This window comes from Cervus canadensis, chromosome 11, assembly GCF_019320065.1.
Source record: "Cervus canadensis isolate Bull #8, Minnesota chromosome 11, ASM1932006v1, whole genome shotgun sequence".
NCBI classification, from domain to species: domain Eukaryota; kingdom Metazoa; phylum Chordata; class Mammalia; order Artiodactyla; family Cervidae; genus Cervus; species Cervus canadensis.
The window spans coordinates 70,743,623-70,757,164 of record NC_057396.1 but is presented as its reverse complement, the minus strand read 5'-3'; the positions used below and the strand labels follow the sequence as shown (position 1 = coordinate 70,757,164).

Here is a 13,542-nt window from a genome sequence, read left to right as displayed (position 1 = left end):
CAGGATACAAAATAAACATAATCATATTTGACAAAAGTCAAGTACAGTGAACACATGGAGACTGAAGTTAAAAACCGTACAATGTGCAATCACTCTAAAGAAAATGAAACCCGTCGGTATATACTTAAAACAAATACAAAATATGTATACTGAAAATTCCAAAATGCTGATGAAGTATTCAGGGAAGACCCAAAGATAGGTTTGTGTATTAGAAGATTTACCATAATAGAAATGTCAGTTCTGGTTAATGTAATTCCTATCAAAATTCAAGGAAGTTTTTTTCCCATGGACAAAGTCAAGGTTATTTTAAAACTTACAGTCTAGCTAAAACAATCTTGACAAAGGGAAAAAATGGAAAGAACAATTCTACCATGTACTGCTGCTGCTGTTTCTAAATCGCTTTAGTCGTGTCTGACTCTGTGCGACCCCATAGACGGCAGCCCACCAGGCTCCCCTGTCCCTGGGATTCTCCAGGCAAGAACACTAGAGATTACTAAATTGCTAACATAATCAAGACACTGTGGGGAATTCACTGACTGTCCAGTGGTTAGGACTGCATGCTCTCACTGCCAAGGACACAGGTTCAATCCTTGGTTTGGGAATTAAGATCCTGCAAGCCAAGCAGTGTGGTCAGAAAGAAAAAAAAAAGTGATTGCAGGGGTAAGGAGGAGGAGGATAGACCCAGATAGGTGGAACTGAAGAGGGAACCCAGAAATAGACCCACACAAATATGAACAACTATTTTTGAAGTTACCAAAGTAATGCAGTGGAAGTGTGACCTTTTCAACACATGATGCTAGAGCAGTTGACTTCCAGAGACCAAAAAAATTAAACTTTGAATTAAATCACATCTTGCACCAAAATTAATCAAAATGGATTATGGGCTTAAACACGGGCCATAAAACTATGGAACTTTTAAAGATAACATAGGGGTAAACCTTCAGGATATAGAAATTCTTCAGGCAAAGAATTCATAAGACTTGACACCAGAACTACAATTTATCGAAGTTAAGAACTCTTACTCTGCAAAAAACCATGTGAAGAACATGAGAAGACAGGCTAGAGTGGGAGAAAATATTTGCAAACTCTGTGTCTGATAAAGAATTATCATCAAGAATGTATATATTAAAAAACTCAAAACTCAGCAGTTAAAAAAATCTAATTAGAAATTTGGCAAAAGACATAAACAGACATTTCACTGAGGAGGATTACAGATGGCAAATAAGCCCATGAAAGATGTTCAGTGTTACTGGTCATCAAGGAAATGCAAATTAAAACTACAACGAGATAGACAACTACCAGAATTACTAAAATTAAAAGTGGTGATAACACCAAACATCAACAAGAATGTGGAGAAACTTGAACACTCTCCTGGTGGGCATGTAGAATGATATAGCCACTCCAGAAAGTAGTTTGGCAGTTTCTTATAAAACTAAACATGTAGTTACTATATGACCCAACAAATCTTGAGCAATTATTCCAGAAAAAAGAAAATTTATGTTTATGCAAAAGCCCATATACAAATGTTCATAGCAGCTAATTCAAAATAGCCAAAACCTGGAAACAGATATCTTTCAACAAGTGAATGTTTAAACAAACTGTTATATATCCACATATGTAATACTGTTCAGCAGTAAAAGAAATAAATCACTGATACATGCAACAAGTCAGTTAAGTCTCCAGGAAATTGTGCTGAGTGACAAAGCCAGTACCAAACAGTTCCATACTACATATGATTCCATTTAGATAACTTTGAAATCTCGTGATTTAGAAATAGATAACAGATTAATAGTTGCCAGGGATTAGAGAGGAGGAGGGGGAGGAAGGACGTGAGTGTGGTTATAAAAGAGGCAACACGTGGGATTCTTGGGATGGAACTGTTCAAAATTTTAACAGTGGTGGTGGATACATTAACACATGATAAAATTGTAGAGAGCTAAATATACACACATAACAATTGAGAAAAAGTCCAACTGGAACAATCTAAATATAATCAGTGAATTGTATCAATGTCAGAATCCTGGTGGTTATAGTTTCATAAAGGGCTACTATTGGAGGAAATGGAATAAAGAGTGCATGGGATCTCTCTGTAGTATTTCTTATAACTGCATGTGAAACTGCAATCATCTGGATAAATATTTCAATTAAAAATAAATACAAATATGAATTATTTTAGAGGTATAGGGAAAAACTCTCTTATGTGAGGCAGAAAACAGAAGTCCTGGTAGAACTTGTCATCTTCTGATCAAATAAATATTTTGGATCTTCTCTAGCTGAATAGTTCTTAGAATTGAAAATAAAAAGAAGTGTGAAAGTTTTTCTTCTTTCAGATGCATTAAGAACAATTAAAACTTTATAGCTGAATGCTCAAATATGGTCCAAAAAACTTTGTCCTTATTTTAACTGGTTGTCAGCATTTTAAATTTATTATTTCATTGAACAAGAAAATAACTGATTTTGTATTGGAAAGTTGCAGTGTGAGAACTAATTCAGTGTTTGGTACTGATGAAATCATTAAGCTTACGGTCAGAAATAATAACAGTTTTCTACACGAATTATGTAACTGGTCTTTATTTCTTTTGACAGCTTCTGGGCTGGCTGGCTGAGAAACTACCGACTCTTCGTTCCACCCCCACAGACCTCATCCTTTGTGTTCCCCACCTCTATTCTTGCCTAGAGGATCGCAATGGAGACGTGCGAAAGAAGGCCCAGGATGCCTTGCCGTTCTTCATGATGCACTTAGGATATGAGAAAATGGCCAAGGCTACTGGGAAACTAAAAGTACTTCTACTTATTATTGCTGCTGTTAAAAGCCATTAGAAAAATACTGAACATGAATTTATAGAGGCAAAAGATTATATTACTTCCTATGAGTTTCAACTTGAAATCCCAATGAGAGCACAGATCAAATATTTACTAGTGTAGAACTTCTAAAGAATTGCTGGCTTTGCAGGGATAAAAATTGTGACCTTCTAGAATGGCAGCTAACTTAGTGTGACTTCATAATGTGTTACTTTTCTTGCACTATGTGCTGTGTCCCTTCGTTGGTATTTCAAAACCAGGAGCTCAAAGATTTGTTTGACAGCAGATCTGTTAGTAAGCATAGTATGAGTGTATCATTTCTGTGGCCTCTCACCTCTATTATATTGTCTCCCTAGCCAACTTCTAAAGATCAGGTGTTGGCCATGTTAGAGAAAGCCAAAGCTAACATGCCAGCCAAGCCCACTGCACCTGCTAAAGCAACATCCAAACCAGTGGGAGGGTCAGCTCCAGCCAAATTCCAGCCTGCCTCAGGTAAGTTTATTTTGAATGGGTTATAGGGGAATTAAAATAGCCGAGGGAACTCTTAAATCTAACCTTCATTTTTAAATCACAGTTTCTCATGGCTTAGATCCCAAGCCCTCCTTCCAACTCCTCAAATTGCCTGTTTTTGCCAGTAACTATGCTGAAGGTTTGAAGATAATTAACTTGATTTCCAACTCCAAAAAGCAGTTTTGGAGTAGCACAGTGAAATACTCCAGAAAGCAAGTGCTCAATCTTATTTTTAAGGTTTCCATAACTATTTTCTGCTATTGGGTATTATAGTTAGAGGGGCAATTGGGGCCATCTAGCTGAATCCCCTTTTTTAACAGACAAGGAATGCCAAAGGTTAAGTGACTTGCACAGGGCCAAACAGTCAAGTCAGTGTCTGAACCAGCAGAAGACTCTGCTTCCTCATTCACAAATGAGTTCTCGTTCCCTTGCACTTGGCTGTTTGCTGATGGATTCTAATATTTACTGAATTCTCTGGCAGTCCAGTGGTTAGGACTCCATACTTCCAGTGAAACAAGGGGTACTGGTTCAATCCCCACTGGTCACAACAACAACAACAACAAAACAAAAAACAACAACAACAAAAAAGCAGCATTCAAATATTTATTCAACTTTGTCAAGGAAAAATTCTTGACTTCTTCATCCTAATGTTAAAATTCCATAACATATAAACAGACACTAACCTGTAACCAGTGCTTTGCTGGACTTAGTGCTTAAACAAAGCAATAATCTGTTTAGTGGGGTGCTAAAAAGTTAGAAAATTTATGTGTGTAAATTGTTAGTGTCAAAGTGTATATTCAGTTATAACATCTATTGGAATCTTGCTATTGGTATATATAATTTCCTGTAGTTTCAAAGGTGATAGACTCTTCTCTTGAAGAAGTATCCATCTAGCAAAAAGGTAGATGGATTTAATTGCTATTAACTGCTTAAAATTAATTAATTAATTTTTAATTGCTATTTAGAAAAGTTTTTAAGCTGCAGTTTAAGTGTTGATAAAGCAGATGTAGATTTCCTGAACTAATTTCATGAGGTTGTGCTTAAAGAGGAAATTGTGGAGAAAAAAGATTAGGGGGAAAAAATCTAAACACTTTAGAAAAGGATACATTTAAAACTGTAGGCTTTCTCACCATCATTGTGTTTTGAACCTGCTCAGAATATAGTGATATTAGTTAGAGTTTGTATTTACAGTGTGTGTTTTTATTTTCTCAAAGCTCCTGTTGAAGATTCTGTTTCTGGCACTGTAGAATCCAAGCCTGATCCGAAAAAGGGCAAGGCTCTAGGAGTTTCCTCTAAAACAAAGGTATGTTAACTCTGCAGCTCAAGTGTAGAGTTGCTTTTAAATATTTCTTTACACTAAGTCATTCTTTTAAGACATATACTACATATGGAAGGGTATTATCTGTGAAGTGCTTGTACAACTTTCTGTGGCTCACTTTTAATGATGCCGTGAAACAGAGGCATCCTGTTCTCAAGAGCTACTGCAAAGGTTTTTGTCATCCAGGTATTTGGGGGAGATTTTCAGTAGTAAGCAACTTCCTCCACATTTGGCTGTTAAGTCATCATACCACTAAGTGTTCTGATTAGACTCAAAGGACCTTCTGTCCCCACACCAGTGAGATTTGATGGATCACCAGTCCTTTAGCATCCATGCAGAATTGAACAGTTTAAAGAAATGTTTTCAAATGCTTAGCCTTAAGTATCCTCAGGTATCTTTTCATTTAATTAAGTTTTTTAATCACAGCAAATTGTCGTCAATTTCTGTATCAATATTCAGAGCTTGTCACTGTATTCAGAGTATTGACTATTTTATATTTACAGAAGGGAAATTGCAGAACTGTGCAATCAATAGTAAATCTAGAGAGAACTACTTTATTAACTACATGTAACTGATGGAGATGTGTCAGTGGAGGACATGTTTTATTATCCAGTACATTTATTGTTACCTCCCCACTATAGCAGGGCCATCCTGTGGCCATCCTTCTAAGTATTAATTACTCACTTTCCTTCCGTGTGCTTGGGTCCTTCAATTCAGTGAGTTAATTTAAACGGGTATTTATCTTACGAATTGTCCAATGAAACTGTTCTTTTCCTGTCCTCTTTCCTCTCCTCATCCCACATTTAACAAGCGCTTATTTTAGTTTTTTGATCACAAGTGCCTTAAGGTATTTTTTTACTCTATTCTTAATGCCACTTTTTTTTCAGACTTTTGCAGTTTACAAAGCAATTTGACATTACTCATCTCTTATTTGTTTTGACTAAATGATTTCAGTCTTTGAAATAGAAAGAAATGCTGGCCTCCTGGAAATAGCAGACTTTTACTGCATTTACTATAATAATAATTCTAGTAATGAAATTCAAATTTTACCTTAAATATGTATACTATATGTTTACAGTTTCTTTCCATCTGATACAAAGATTCTAAATCTTGGATTATTTTTAAGAGCCACTTTAATAACTTAAGTATTTAAAATGTTTCAGCAGTTTTCTCTAGAAGCAGGTTCTCAAAGTGTCTCCAGTTAAAATGATGTGATAGAGATTTTTATATGCAGAGAAACAGAAAAGCTTTCTCAACTAAGTGATACTAAACGTGTGACTGCTGTTCAAAAGGTCATTAATATGGAAAGCTATAAACAGTGATGAAGATTTCAAGAAAGAAAAGAACTATTCGTTCAGTTCAGTTCAGTTGCTCAGTTGTGTCCGACTCTTGTGACCCCATGAACTGCAGGATGCCAGGCCTCCCTGTCCATCACCAACTCCCAGAGTTTACTTAAGCTCATGTCCATTAAGTTGGTGATGCCACCCAACCATCTCATCCTCTGTCATCCCCTTCTCCTCCCACCTTCAATCTTTCCCAACATCAGAGTCTTTTCAAAGTTAGTTCTTCACATCAGGAGTCAGTTCTTCACCTCAGGAGGCCGAAGTATTGGAGTTTCAGCTTCAGCATCAGTCCTTCCAATGAATATTCAGGACTGATCTCCTTTAGGATGGACTGGTTGGATCTCCTTGCAGTCCAAGGGACTCTCAAGAGTCTTCTCCAACACCACAGTTCAAAAGCATCAATTCTTTAGCACTCAGCTTTCTTCATAGTCCAACTCTCACATCCATACATGACTACTGGAAAAACCATAGCTTTATATGTCACTTATCTCTCAATTTTTTTTAAAGAATTGTTCAATAAACAAAAATAACCTATGACCCAGACCATTGATATAGCTTTTCCAACCACGTCACATGCCAGCCCAAGCACTAACCAACAGTTACTTAAGCCTGCTATCAGAAACATTGCTAGAAAACCTGTGCACAAACATATCAAATGCAAGATTCTATTCATTTGTTTCTTTCATTTGGAATGTGATATAGAAAGGGAAAGATATAAAAGATAAAAAAAGATACAAAAGGGAAAGGTTTACACGGTACCCTTTTAATAGGCAGTAACAGTGAAATCCTAAGGAGAAGTAATCTTATCTAATCAGTATTCCCTGCACCTTGGTTGTAGACTGCACAAGGAAAGAAAGTTCCGAGCAAAACCAGCTTGAAGGAGGATGAAGACAAATCTGGTCCTATCTTTATTGTTGTTCCAAATGGAAAGGAGCAAAGAATGAAAGATGAGAAAGGACTAAAGGTAAGGAAAGAATTAAAATCTTCAGGAAGTTTTTGCTTGGTTTTATAATCAAGAATTAAAAGTTTCTGTCTGAAATTCATAGCATTGTGAAATATCTAATAATTAATTAAATCTTTTGCTTGTGAATTATATCTTGTTTCTCTAAGACTACATTATGGAAGTATAAAATCCTACAGCATTAACTCCTTCCAAAGAAACTATGGAATGGAGCTGTTGCCTTTTTTTTCTCCCGGTAGAAAGAAGTAGAAGTTTTTGGGCGTTTGGTGGGTTTGTGGGGTTTTATTTTGTTTAGAATCAAAGACTGGAAAGTAGTCATTGATTTTTATCAATTAACGCATATGTAATATGCCACTCCTTTAATCTTTCTTGTACCTGATACCTTAAAAGATAGGTTTGATAACTATATATGGCTAGTTCAATAATTTATATTTTGATGTTGTTTTGGTTTTATTAATCAGTTAAAGTTTTTTCAAAGTACATAAATTTTTAAAAATTCAAACTGCAAAAAGGTACAGAAAGTATGAAAAGCATGTCTCCTACTCCAGTCTCCCTGAACAGGGAAAATACCAGTTTTTTTATTTATTACTCTAAAAATAATAATATTCCATTCCTATACAATCATATATGTATAAATATATATTTCTCCTTGTGCACAAGTGGTGGGAACATGCCATGCTCTTTGTTCTGAATCTTACTTTTTTCTTTTAATGGTATTTGAAATACTGTCTTGAAGATTGTTCCATATCTGAATGCATATGTGTTTTCAGTTTATTGATACATCGTATGTGTCTACCTGTCTTTATCCTCAACCCACTATGCTAAATATTTAAGTATTTGCTCTTATAAACTATACTGCCATAGGCATCTTTGAATGTCAATTTGTGCATGTATGTAAATATATTTATAATAAATGCTTAGACTAATATGCATATTTAAAATTTTTATACACATTTCAAATTTTCCCCTTATTAAAATTATGCCAACAGTATTCACCATGTTGTATGATAACAGAGCATTGATTTTTCTAGTAAAAATTGCTGAAAATTCTATTCCTAAAAGATTTTAAGAATTAAGCTTCCAGTGTATGACAGATGGAAAGTGCACTTTGCACTCATGTTTAATTACAAATTAATCTTGGTGAATTTAAAAATATCCTGTTAAATTGATTCCTGCAGCTGCTTTAAATAGAATGTCTCTGTGCATTTCAGTTGAACCCCTTACAGCCCCTTTTCACTGTTTGTTTGTTTCAGGTATTAAAGTGGAATTTTACTACTCCACGGGATGAATACATTGAGCAACTAAAAACTCAGATGTCTAGCTGTGTGGCTAAATGGTTACAAGATGAGATGTTTCACTCAGACTTTCAGCATCATAACAAGGCCCTTGCTGTCATGGTTGATGTAAGTTTGCAACAAAATTATTAGGCATGAATCTTGGACGTGTGAAAATACTGAAGTCTGTGAAATAATCAGGAGGTTGCATGACTTGAGAACTAGAATACACCATGTTCTTTGTTCTTAGAACTTTCTTATTATCTGATTGAATAAATGACTACATGTCTATAATTTGGGGTCTTAAGTGGAGGCTTAAAAATCTATCATCTTTTTTCTGGGACTGTAGTAAAATTTAAGAGTTACTCGCCTAATAGAAATTAAATTTTTAACAGTCTAATTTTGGGGGGTTTTGTATCGTTTTCTTTCAAGCACTTGGAGACCGAGAAAGAGGGTGTCATTGGCTGCCTGGATCTTATCTTAAAGTGGGTTACGCTGCGGTTTTTTGACACCAATACAAGCGTCCTCATGAAAACCCTTGAATATTTAAAATTGCTCTTCACCCTGCTAAGTGATGAGGAATATCATCTTACTGAGAACGAAGCATCTTCCTTCATCCCCTATCTTATCCTCAAGGTAAGACATTGTTCTCACTCTGGAAGATGAGTCAAGCTCCCAGCTACTTCAGTTCTTGTATTTTTATTCCCTCTCCCATCTTCCATCTATTGTATGATGATAACCTTCCACCACTCATTTTCTTCTTTCAGATGTAGTAACACACAAGGGGGTGCGTTTGCTACTCAGACAGTGCCTCACTTTATTATTATTTTCCTTGTTGACCAGGTCGGAGAACCAAAGGATGTCATTCGTAAAGATGTCCGTGCCATCCTGAACCGGATGTGCCTTGTCTACCCAGCCAGCAAGATGTTCCCCTTCATCATGGAAGGAACCAAGTCCAAAAACTCCAAGCAGAGAGCAGGTAAAGCAACTATTAATTGATGCCTATGTCTGCAGCAGTGACCTCTCAGAGAAATAGTTTATAGATGAACCAGGAAGTTTCTTGGTTCCCGCCTTCTGATTGGACTGTGAGAGTGATGAGTTGCACACTGGTGGAGCCACAGTGTCAGGTGATGCAGGCACTACCCAGTACCTCCCTGGTGACAAAATCAAGTGCACAGGGGCCATCTGACTCACAGGCATCCCTTCTGGGAGCACTTGCTCTAGCACCATTGTTTCGTTGTATATTTTGTAGAAGGCAATAAACAAGGAGAAATTCAAGGGAGAGCCAGAATAAGACTTTAGCCCTTCATGTATGCCAAGGGAAATGTATCCAGTAAACATAGGTCTTTGTTCCAAATGTGTGTTGCTGCTGCTGCTGCTAAGTCACTTCAGTCGTGTCCGACTCTGTGCGACCCCATAGACGGCAGCCCTCCAGGCTCCCCCATCCCTGGGATTCTCCAGGCAGGAATACTGGAGTGGGTTGCCATTTCCTTCTCCAGTGCGTGAAAGTGAAGTCGCTCAGTCGTGTCCGACTCTTTGCAACCCCATGGACTGCAGCCTGCCAGGCTCCTCCATCCATGGAATTTTCCAGGCAAGAGTGCTGGAGTGGGGTGCCATTGCCTTCTCCGAATGTGTGTTGAGTGTCCTTAATCTAGCTTTTCTTCCCCATCAGAGTGCCTGGAAGAACTGGGGTGTCTGGTCGAGTCCTATGGCATGAATGTTTGCCAGCCAACCCCGGGAAAAGCCTTAAAGGAGATAGCGATTCACATAGGAGACCGTGACAACGCTGTGCGCAATGCTGCGCTCAACACCATCGTCACAGTGTACAATGTGCATGGGGATCAAGTGTTCAAGCTGATTGGAACCGTGAGTCACTTTTCTCTGAACATTTTCAGCATGTTGTGAGTTGAAAGATCACGTAGGTGACAAATTTCATCCCATCTCAATTCTTAAGTTTTTACCACTTTTTATTAAAACTCAACCTCTTGCTATGTCCTGAAATCCATATAAACCCTTGATGGTGCATCTGATTACTTTAGGACACTTAAGGCTGTGTTTTACCAGAAGTTAGATTTTCTTTCTGAGCATTCCCCTCTTATCAATTTGCTTTAGATGAAAACTATTTTTGAATCAAGAAATTTGAGCTAGTCTGGGATTTAAATTGTGCCCGGCAGTCTCCTTGATAATTTTACTACATTTATTTTTTAGTGAGTAAGTACTCACTTGTATATAATGTGGATTCTGGTACCTGTCAGATCAAAAAGGTCTTGAGTTACAGCCGTTAGCCAGACTCTCCAAACATAGAAGGTTCTGTTTTTAACTCCTAGTTCCTCTGAGCCAATCACTACCGTGACTGGACCTGTTCTTCACTCCAGTTACCTCTTAGTAGCACATATATTTACCCTGTGCTTGTATTTTTTTATTTACATTTATCTCATTTAATCCTCACTATAAGGCCAGTGAAGGAGATAAAGCAGATGGGAATTTTACAGATGACCAGAAGTGAGGCTTCTTGCCCATAGCCACACCACTAGTTTAGTGGTGACACCACAAAAATGAGGAAGTTTTGTTTAATTCTTGACCTTTGTATTTGTAGTTATTCATGGGGGCCTTTTCTTTTGTATCCTTTCCTTGTTTCATATGTTCTCTTACTAAAAGTAAGTCAGGTTTTAGCAACAGTTGATTTTAAAGTATAGGTAGTGTTTGAAAGTGAACATACCCTAACCTAGGAGGTCCTGTTTGCTTCAGCATGAAAATGGAAATTAATTCTTGGGGCTTCCAATTATATGAAGATTATATGAGGTTTTTGGGCTTCCCTCATAGCTCACTCAGTAAAGAATCTGGCTGCAATGCAGGAAACCCGGGTTCGATTCTTGGGTTGGGAAGACCCCGTGGAGAAGGAAATGGCCACACACTCCAGTATTCTTACCTGAAGAGTCCCATGGACAGAGAGGAACCTGGCGGGCTATAGTCCATGGGGTCATAAGAGTCGGACACGACTTAGCGACTAAACCACCATATGAGGTTTTTAATTCTCTGAAATTCTAGTAGAGAGGTGAGCTAATAAATGTGGCTTCTGTTAACAGCTTTCTGAAAAAGATATGAGCATGCTTGAGGAGAGGATTAAGCGGTCAGCAAAAAGGCCTTCGGCTGCACCAGTGAAACAGGTGGAAGAGAAACCTCAGCGCACACAGAGCATAAGCTGCAACACCAACATGCTGCGCAAGGGGCCAGCTGAGGACATGTCCTCCAAACTCAAGTATGTGGGGCGAGGTGCTGGCCCGAGGTGCTTCTGTGGCCTTTGCCTGTGTGCTCAGAGCTTATCCTGTGACATAATCTTGAGTTCTTGTAGCCATTATCATGCATGACACAGTGTCTGGGTATATGTCTTGTAACCAAATGTTTAATCCTTCAGTCTTCATTGTCTTTGTCTCAAAACCACTTCTAAATAGTCTTGTGCCTTCTTTCACTGCTTTTCCGTGGACAGAATTATGTATCGCACTTATAGGATGTAAGTACTGCCTGCTAATTTCTCATTAGCAGGGCTCTTATATCTTTCTAACTTCTGACTTGGATTCATCCCCTCTGGAGGGCCACTGGTGTAGAGTTTATAACCAGGGTGGAGGGTGTTCAAGTAGCTATGAGTCAAGCCTTCCCTGAAAGTCCACTGGCTAGCAGAAGTGTCAGCTCAATGTCATGTGGCCAAAGCACTGGTTCGCCTTCTTCCTTGTGTTCTGTTTGGTCATGAACAGGCTCCTGTTCTTCTCATTAAGCTGAGTAAAATGCTTGCCACCCAGAATTGGCTTAGGGACTCAAAAAACTGCCTTCTAAGCAAGATAGTTCTATTTTGGGTCATATCATGAGTATAATTTTAACCAGTTTGAATTTGGAAACTGAATATCTACTGCTTAGATGTAATGCTGGTCCCACCTCGTCAAGAGTGAATATTCCTAAAAAGAGGTGATTGTCCCTGAAGTATAAAATTTACTGAACACTGCATGGGATGATGCTTGTAATTAGAAAAACATAAACACTGGTTAAATTGGTGGAAAAAATCCAGGCAGTCTAGATATTTCTTAGGTTTTTGCCCAGAAGTCATGACCTTTGAGTCAATATAAATATTCTTTATTATTTACTGCCGCAACCGGAATAGCTGTACAAGGTTGGTTGGCTTCAGTGAACTAGAGAGAATACTTATAATTTGGCAGTACTATAAGTACAAGTGAATCTACTCTCAGGATATTCATGAACCAGCGTTGTTGCCCATTGAAGACACTTGCTTAGAGGCAAGGATTTAAATCATTCAGGGGGGCTGAAACCAGAAGTTGAACGTCTGTCATGCAGCTTTGGGGAGGTTGGCAGTGCTGCTCTTGCCCTCAGGTTCAGAAGTCTCTCTGATTCAGGAGCCTCCTTTTGCTCCCCTTAGCCAAGCCCGAGGCATGAGTGGGCACCCCGAGGCCACGCAGATGGTGCGCCGGGAGTTCCAGCTGGACCTGGACGAGATCGAGAGTGACAGCGCTGCGGTGCGCTGCGAGATGCCGGAGCTCGTGCAGCACAAGCTGGACGACATTTTCGAGCCGGTGCTCATTCCTGAGCCCAAGTGAGTTAGCCCGTCTCAGCGTGAGCGGTTCGTGACGGTCGGGGTGTACATACTGAAGAGAGTTCTCTGTGCAATTACAGCTTTTTAGAATAGATTCAGTTCAGTTCAGTCGCTCAGTCGTGTCTGACTCTCTGCGACCCCGTGGACCGCAGCACGCCAGGCCTGCCTGTCCATCACCAACTCCCAGAGTTACACTCATGCCCACTGAGTTGGTGATGCCGTCCAACCATCTCATCCACTGTTGTCCACTTCTGCTGCCTTCAGTCTTTCCCAGCATCAGGGTCTTTTCAAATGAGTCAGTTCTTTGCATCAGGTGGCCAAAGTATTGGAGTTTCGGCTTCAGCACCAGTCCTTCCAATGAATATTCAGGACTGATTTCCTTCAGAATAGATTACTGTCTGGCTAATAGTGGTTCCTTATTGAAACATGGATCTAGTGGGGAATTGCATAATTCCAACTCACTGGGATACCTTGTAATAATTGAATGTTTTCCTTTGCTCTGCTCTCTAGGATCCGGGCTGTTTCTCCACACTTTGATGATATGCACAGTAATACAGCATCCACAATCAATTTTATTATCTCCCAAGTAGCCAGCGGTGACATCAGCACAAGCATTCAGGCTCTGACACAGGTAACGGTGGTGTTGCCCGTGGCGGTGACCCCACAGATGACCACTGCAGAGCAGTGGTAGTGGCGGCTGCACGCTGAGGACAGCATGAGGGGAGGCGGTCAGC

At 39.0% G+C, this 13,542-nt stretch overlaps 1 protein-coding gene and 1 non-coding gene across 5 annotated transcripts in view; both read left to right on the top strand.

Annotated features, from left to right (window-relative positions):
- The window catches only part of CKAP5 (cytoskeleton associated protein 5), a 97,176-nt gene that overhangs the window by 70,572 nt on the left and 13,062 nt on the right, over nt 1-13,542 (top strand). For all 4 annotated transcript variants that reach the window (XM_043481854.1, XM_043481851.1, XM_043481853.1 and 1 more), the window contains 11 exons: nt 2,587-2,781; nt 3,159-3,294; nt 4,527-4,615; nt 6,812-6,937; nt 8,188-8,337; nt 8,641-8,844; nt 9,052-9,187; nt 9,881-10,074; nt 11,295-11,467; nt 12,635-12,808; nt 13,319-13,439. In XM_043481854.1, coding sequence (XP_043337789.1) covers nt 2,587-2,781; nt 3,159-3,294; nt 4,527-4,615; nt 6,812-6,937; nt 8,188-8,337; nt 8,641-8,844; nt 9,052-9,187; nt 9,881-10,074; nt 11,295-11,467; nt 12,635-12,808; nt 13,319-13,439 — 1,698 coding nt within the window. The remainder of the gene's footprint in view (nt 1-2,586; nt 2,782-3,158; nt 3,295-4,526; nt 4,616-6,811; nt 6,938-8,187; nt 8,338-8,640; nt 8,845-9,051; nt 9,188-9,880; nt 10,075-11,294; nt 11,468-12,634; nt 12,809-13,318; nt 13,440-13,542) is intronic.
- On the top strand, nt 9,293-9,403 carry LOC122450689. Its single transcript, XR_006272188.1, has one exon. It is a non-coding gene; the product is annotated as a small nucleolar RNA SNORD67 (small nucleolar RNA).